Source organism: Orycteropus afer, unplaced genomic scaffold (genome assembly GCF_000298275.1).
Source record: "Orycteropus afer afer isolate SDZICR_OR568_19922 unplaced genomic scaffold, OryAfe1.0 scaffold01054, whole genome shotgun sequence".
NCBI lineage: Eukaryota > Metazoa > Chordata > Mammalia > Tubulidentata > Orycteropodidae > Orycteropus > Orycteropus afer.
The window spans coordinates 48,839-56,792 of record NW_006922641.1 but is presented as its reverse complement, the minus strand read 5'-3'; the positions used below and the strand labels follow the sequence as shown (position 1 = coordinate 56,792).

The 7,954-nt window shown below is 38.7% G+C and overlaps 1 protein-coding gene across 1 annotated transcript in view; it reads right to left on the bottom strand.

The window, feature by feature from the left end:
* The window catches only part of AIFM1 (apoptosis inducing factor mitochondria associated 1), a 40,800-nt gene that overhangs the window by 23,740 nt on the left and 9,106 nt on the right, over positions 1 to 7,954 (bottom strand). The window contains exons 2-3 of the mRNA XM_007958630.1: positions 5,919 to 6,061; positions 215 to 314 (exon numbers count right to left, since the gene is read on the bottom strand). Of these exons, the coding sequence (XP_007956821.1) occupies positions 215 to 314; positions 5,919 to 6,061 (243 nt within the window). The remainder of the gene's footprint in view (positions 1 to 214; positions 315 to 5,918; positions 6,062 to 7,954) is intronic.

Genomic DNA, 7,954 nt, shown 5'->3' with positions numbered 1-7,954 from the left:
AGTCTTCACTAATTATGTTCTTAAATCCATATTCTAGCCAATGCTTTAAGAAATGTCATTCAGCTCTGGGGTAATACCATTGTTTCTAGAAGCTTATGACTTCAGCCTCATTTCTGCTAGAAGATACCCTTAAAATACAGCACCTAAACGGTTTCTAATTTTCCCTTCACATACTGAGTCTCAAGTCACAGTGAGAGGTCAAGCAAATACTCACCAGGTGATGTGGCCCTTTTCTGTTTCTCTTCTGGTGTCAACCCTAACCCTGAAATTCTTTCGTTGTATCTTTTTTGGTCATCTTTTACTGTTTTGTAGGCCTGTAGATCCAAACATGGAAAAATTTATTTCACCATACAGCTAGCTCATACTATTTATAAGTATCTTTCAACCAAACGATAAGCTTTTGTCTGCATGAGGTTAATTCTTCTATGTTAAAACCACTACAGCAAAATTATTTTCTTCTTAAGCAATAGAAAATATTGGATGTGTAAATACTGGTGTGAAAAAATAAGGTAAGCAAATGAAAATGTTCCAGTTTCCAATTTTCTTAGGCTCCATGGAAAGAACTCTCATCGCATTTAATTCTGAAGATACGGCTAGAAAAAAATGAAAATAATTTATTCTAGGAGAAAATGTGGTAGGAAGGATCAAACTTAATTATGCCAAGCAGAAAGGTGTTTGGGATTATGCTGGTCACCAGCTGTGAATCAATCTATATAGTCCTGGTTCTGAGGAAGAAATTGGGACCTCCATTTTCCTGGCCCAAGTAATACTGAGTGTTACGGACTGAACTGTGTTCCCCTCAAATATGTGATGGAATCCCAACCCCTATGGTTGTAGATGTAATCCTGTCTGGGAACAGTTTTCTCTGTGTTAAGGAGGCCCTATCAGCTAGTTGTGTCCTAAACCTTATCGCTTCTGCCTTCTCAGGAGCATCAAAGACACAAGAGACAAGGAAGCACAAAGTGAGAAGACAGATGCCATGTGAAGATAGCCAAGGAATCAAGGACCACCGAGGCTGCAAAAACTGGAAGAGCTGATATAGAACAGACAAGGATCTTCCCCCAGAGCCAAAAGATGCCATCCCCTAGAGCTGGTGCCTTGAATTTGGAATTTTAGCCTCATGATTCGTGAGAAAATAAATTTCAGTTCTTTAAAGTCACTCACTTGTAGAGAACTTCAAGGTACTCAGATAATGGAAACATGGCTGCCTATATCCTGTTCTCATAGTGATCATCTTTCCCTCAGTGGTCTAGCCTTTTCCTTAACTGATAAGGCACAAGGAGCTTTATGAAGAACTACTACACATGGGTGTTTATTAAGGGGAAACCCTGCTTAAACCTTGTTGTATTCCAATATATTATCTTCTCCAGTCTTTTGAATTGAAGCAGGGCCTCTTACCATTATGATTGTTTGTTTTTTCTTTTAAGATACAGCATCAAAGTTTATTGGAGATTAACAGTTTCAAAAAGCAGCAAGCAAAACTGTTTGTTTTAATTAGAATTCTTTTGCTTTCTTTGTTTCCTATGGTATCAACAAGGCAGAGATTTAAATGACAACATGTCAAATGAAACTCTCAGTTATGAACTGCAGGTAAAAGCAAAAACTATCTGAGGAAGGACCACAAAACATGTTCTAGGAATATTTCCACAACCTCCCTTTTAGAGCAGCCCATTAGACAATGTGCTATAATAGGGACCTTGGATCATGAACCCTGAAATCTGGGCTTCACAGTAATTATCATGGAAACATTTAATGTGGGAGATGAATGGAGGAGAACACTAAAACCAAAAAGCCAAACTCACTGCTATCAAGTCAGTTCCGACTCACAGTGACCTTCTATGGGTTTCTGAGGCAGTATAAATCTTACAGATATAGATTGCCCAGTCTTCCTTCTGCGGAGTGGCAGGTGGGTTTGAACCGCCAACTTTCTGGTTAGCAGTCAAATGCCTTAGGCACTACGGATACTATAATACAAGTGTAGTTATTTCCCTATACATAAAAAGTATTTCTTTTAAGGCACTTTTACTTTAAAAGATGGTTTAATCTGGTCAACATGAGTGAACAGAAAAATAATAGAGGGCCGTGTTCACACTGAGACAAATATCCAGAAACAGCTTAAGCCCAGCTCAAATCTCCTAATGGTTTCAAAGAATAAATTAGATCAAGAAGTATCTTGAGGTTTAGTGGGGAAAGGGTAAGAGGTTGTGTTTGTGTGTGTGTGTGTGTGTGTGTACTGGCTTTTAAGATAAATGTTCTGATATAAAAAATAAGCTTATAGGCTTCCTAAATCAGAACCCAAGGGTCTCTGTAGTCCCAGTATGCACATATTTCCAATTAGTGAAATGTTTAAGAAAAACCACAAATTTATGAAAGGTATTATGGGAGAGAATTTTTCTGAACAGATGAACAGGGTGGTTATTTATTTAACTTCAAAGAATTTGAAAGGAAATGGTAATGATTTTCTGTAGGAGACAATGAGATGCTATTAGTTGAACAACGGCAAGCAAACCCACTGCCATTGAGTTGATTCTGACTCACAGTGACCCTACAGGACAGGGCAGAACTTCCCCATAGGGTTTCCAAGGCTGCAATCTTTACAGAAGCAGACTGCCACATCTGTCTCCTATGAAGAGGCTTTAGCTGCTACACCACCAGGGCTCCTGAACAATAACAGAAGACTGAGATTAGGAGATCTGCCCAAAGGTCCTAGAGAAAGTCACCAACAAAAGAGGAGAAACTCTTAGGTCCATGCCATCAAGAGATCCTATCTAAATCTAAGCAGCAAGATCACTGCTCAAATCAGTGTTTTTCAAACTGGGGGTGGCAACCTGTTAGTGGGCTATGGAATCAATTTAGTAGGCTGTGGTCACCATTTTTACAAAAAATGGAAGAGAACAGAAAATATTAAAGTATATCTCACACAGTAAGAGTATTACTGGTTGAATTTTTGTTTCAGTTTAAATTCTGAGTTGTAACATAAAATGCATTTCTGGATCATAGTTAGGGGGGAAAAAGCCACTGGTTTAAAGTGTTGACTCCAAGCGGACATTTCAGAAAATTCCTCCTGTTCTTACTGCTGTTCACTTCTTTTCTGGAGGAGGCTGAGGGAAGAAGGTAAAGAGCACCCAATACGGGAATTGCTAAAGTAGTATTCATACTTAAATCGGGAGCATCTCCTCACACGACGGAAAGTTACGAAGGAACACTGAACAACTCATAAGCATCTCATCAATCTGAACTCTGATTTCAAGTTCATAGTTCTCTTGAGATGAATACTAATGTCACAGAAAAAAAAATCCAAGCTAGTTCAGATCAAGCTTTTGATGACTGAACACCTAATACAAGGCTGTACCGAAATAGCTTGGTAACAGATGCAAGTAGACAAAAGCTTATCATTTAACCTGGAACCACTATAATATAGTAGCTTCATTATTACCAGTGTTGGATAAACACAGAGGGTAATGAGGCATTTAACTGAATGGCTTGAGAGGAACTTACGCTTCTCAGATATTTCTAGGGTGAAGAAAGCAACAGTGGCCAGTCTTGCCTTATGTTTTGGCAGCGAGAGAATTTGCCTGGTCAACTCTGTGGAGGCCCATCCAACTCTGGTATAGCAACATAAACCAGAGGTTTTAATTGTTAGAAACATATCAAACCCAAACTTTATGTCTATTTTTGAATGAAAAGAGTAGAATAGATGGGAAAACTGGGACAGAGATATGAAAAGGAGAAGTTAAGGCTCTGGGGTAGTATCTGAATTATGAATGAGAGGCATTTAAGAAAGCAATCTACATGAATGTGTTAGCTTGTACCACTTCAGCCACTAGTTTGACCAAAATAGAGATTACAAAAGGGACACTGCCAAATGAATATACTTTGAAATAGAGCTTGGGGTGGGTGGGCAGACTACTGCAATTTTTAGACCTCCTCAGAAGCATTCAGTGAAATACCTTTGCACAATAAAAGGTTAATTGAATGTTTCCCACAAAACACAAAAATTACATTGTACCTGAAATGACTCAAAATGGATGGTGTTCAAGTTACCTTTAATTGCTTATTCAATGTTTACTACTTGACTGTCCTGTTAGGTATGCAGCACTAAAGCACAATATAATTTGTTTTTGTTGTTATGTGCCGTCGAGTCGGACCCGACTCATAGCGAACCCTTCCCTGGGTTTCTGAGGCAGTATCACTATGGACGTAGATTGCCCAACCTTCCTTCTGAGGAGTGGCTGGTGGGTTTGAACCACCAGCCTTCTGGTTAGCAGTCAAGTGCCTTAGGCACTATGCTACCAGAGCTCCCCAATATAATTTAGCATCATAAAAAATAATTATGAAATTGGTAAAAGTTTCAAAGGGGTTGATTTTAGATATACCCCGTGAGACTTAAAACACTTTGAAGAATGAGATCTAAGGACTCCCTAGTGACTGACAATGTCCCTTTAATAAATACCTAATAAGCACATGCTGTAAATATTTTATTATATTCTAATGGCTTAAGTTTTCATTAGTGCCATGGTCTCACCCACCCTACCCCAAAATATATTTTAGTGTAAGCATCTTACATAATCAACTCCTGCCCCAGTGACTGTTGCTCCTACAATTAAGAAGTATACTAGGCTGCTGCCATCTTTCCCAGAAGCACCTGTAGACACTAGTGATCTAGAAGGGGATCCTAGATGATGACACTGCACAACTGTAGGTAAAGATAAGGCCAAGACAGAAACAAAAGGAAATAGAAAAAGCACTAAGTATTAATGAAGAAACATTCAATACAAAGACAGGGAAGTGTTTTTGGTGAACCTGTGCAAAAAAAAAAAAAAAAAGGAAAGAAAGAAAGAAAAGAAAAATGCTGTTCCAGGATTGAAGGAGGGAAATGTGTATTTCAATCAAGTATGTTATCAGACAGATCTTGCCTGTTTCTTAATCTGATCTGCCTCACAACTGTCAAGAAGTTGTCTACTCTTCTTGTGCATTTGGGAGCCAGGTCAGGATATGAAGATATAGGTAACTTAAAACAATTTTCATGTCCCTTTCTTTGTAATCTAGTGATCAAAGAACAAAGAAAAGCTCACCCCTTAATAAAATCTAAAAAGATTTAGATGTTTTAGAAAGATCTCAAGTTGTCATGGTTTTCAACTGTTTGTTCTTAGTAAAACAAAAAAGTCCCTTCAATCAAGGATGTTACTAGGTGTTATCTAAGTTGGTTCACTCAACCTCCTATGATCCAACTTTAGACTGATCTGCCTAGGAAACCCTGCCAAGTTTAAAAAAAACCCCACATCCACCGAATAATTCCTGTGACCAACTAAGTAGATCAGAATTCATTTAAGTAGCTGCAACTGTGCCAATACTACATAGCAGTTAAATACCCTATTTCTCACCTTAGGCAAAATCCACTCTAAAATTACTGGAGATACTGGGCCTGTTTCAAAAATTTAGTCATGGGGTGAGATTCAGGGATAGTTTTCCATTGAGGAATATATAACATTAAGACTACTGTTTTTTAATGATTATCTCAAGCTGAGACAAAATAAAATATTCGACAAAAATGGGTCAAAATCAAATATTGTGCTAAGGAGCTGCAATGAATTCACAAGTTAATGTGTCACATTAATCATAAGTTAGTGTGTCACATCCAAGAGAACAAGCATTTTTGTGGGTTAGTCAAATCTAAGTCACAGTGACTTCCAAGTAAACAGTTAAAAGATGATTGAAAAGAGATCAACCAAGATGAGATTAAATTCAGTCATTCCCAAATTGGTTCTCTTAGGGTATTAGCCAGTAGGCACTTTAGAGAAGGCTTTTCGGAAATTTTTCCAAAAGGAGAATTAATTGCAAAAGGTTGAAAGCAGAGTACTGAGTCTGCAATGGGAGCTGTTTGACAGCCTCCTTCTACAAGCTGCTTTTCTACTTACATATGCACCGGCTCCTATGGTTGATAAGCCCACAAGAAGGACTAACACAGAGTTATCGATTTTGCCCCCTGATGCACCAGAGCTAGCCATTTGTCTTGCCATCTGGAGTTCTAGGGGAACATGTCGTCGCTGGAACAAGTTGCCTAAGGAACACAATTTATATTAAGACACACACACACAAATAGAAGAGTTAATACATATTTATGATTAAACATCAATACATTATACAAGTAAAGATTTATTGCCCATTGGGTGGCATGGTGTTCACTGTTAAATGGCCAAGAAAAATATAATCAAAACTGAACACATAAATACCACAGGTGACTGAATGTACATGCTAAGTTGCTGAAGTTTTTTTCAAAAGTACAATTTCATTCTGCCCAGTAAGACAATTTACACCTACCAGAAAGATCATGAAAATCATATGGGCAGTTCATACCTCTCCCTTCACACCCTTACAATAACTGAAATAAACAACTAAATGGAGAGAGATACAAAGTTCACTACAGGCTACCTGGGACATTAATTTAATTGCATAAAAAGTGATCCAACTGGCCCAACCTTTACAAAAAATGAAATACTATAACACAATCTAACTAGGGCATAGTTTAGTCTTCTGTGAAAAATAATGTATCCTGGAAGACAAAAATGTTAAAACTCAGAAAAATTCAAGAAAAAATTAATTTCTCTCCCCTCCCAAAGAACTAAAAAATTAACACAGTGAAATACTTCAGAATGACAAAATTTAAAATGTCCACCATCTACTTGGCTCTTATTCCTTCAAAACACAAAGATTATTCTGATGTAAAACTGTAAGTTATGTAACAATCTAATGATCTTAGTAACTTTTGAACAAAGAAATGTAAGAGTTTCATACATTTCTCTCTTCAGGGGATGCTGACATTTTCAGGTGCAGGAAGGTCTCAGTACCTTCTGTGGTTGTACAGTTCTCATGTTGACTGTTGATCTAGATTGGGGTCAGCAAACTTTCTGTAAAGGGCCATAGTGTTTACAGCTTTGAGGGCCATATGGTCTCTGTCACAAGTATTTAACTCTGCTGCTGCAGAGCAAAAACAAACATGTTGTGTGCCACTGAGTTGATTCTAACTCACAGCAACCCTATAGAACAGAGTAGAACTGCCCCCTGGGCTTCCAAGGCCGTAGCTCTTTACAGGAACAGACTGCCAGGTCTTTTCCTATGGAGCCACTGGTAGCTCCAAATCACCAACCTTTTGGTTCGCAGCTGAGTGCTTGAACCACTGCACCACCAGGGCTCCTAAAGAAACCATAGACAATAAAAAAATGAATGGATGTGACTGTGTTCCAATAAAACATTATTTATGGACACTGAAATCTGAAATGTATATAACTGTCATGTGTCACAAAATATTATTCTTTGGATATTTTCAACCATTTTAAAAAATGTAAAAACCATTCTTGGCTTAACTGGGAATATAATTACACACAGCAGACCCAGGGACAGATTGATTACCCAATAAGCAAGGAACCAAAACAAAACCAAACCCACTACCACTGAGTCAATTCCAACTCAGAGGGACCCTATAGGGCAGAGGAAAACTTTCCTTATAGAGCTTCCAAGGCTGTAAATCTTTACGGAAGCAGACTGCCTGATCATTGTTCTGCAGAGCAGCTGATGGGTTCGAACAGCTGACCTGTTGGTTAGCAGGCTGAATACTTTAACCACTATACCACCAGAGCTCCTTTTAAGCAAGGTATGCATGGCCTGGATTGTGTTTACTTACTAATTTGTAGTGCACAAATTTCATACTGTGCTTACTGGTTAATCTGCCCTGAGTGGAACAAATTTGGCCTGTGCACCTTAATTTGCCAACCCCTATCTAAAGCAGGAGCTCTGGTAGCATAGTGGCTAAAGCACTTGACTGCTAACCAGAAGGCTGGCGGTTCAAACCCACCAGCCACTCCCCGGAAGGAAGGTTGGGCAATCCTACTTCCGTAGTGATACTGCCTCGGAAACCCAAGGAGGGGTCACTATGAGTCGGGGCCGACTCGACGGC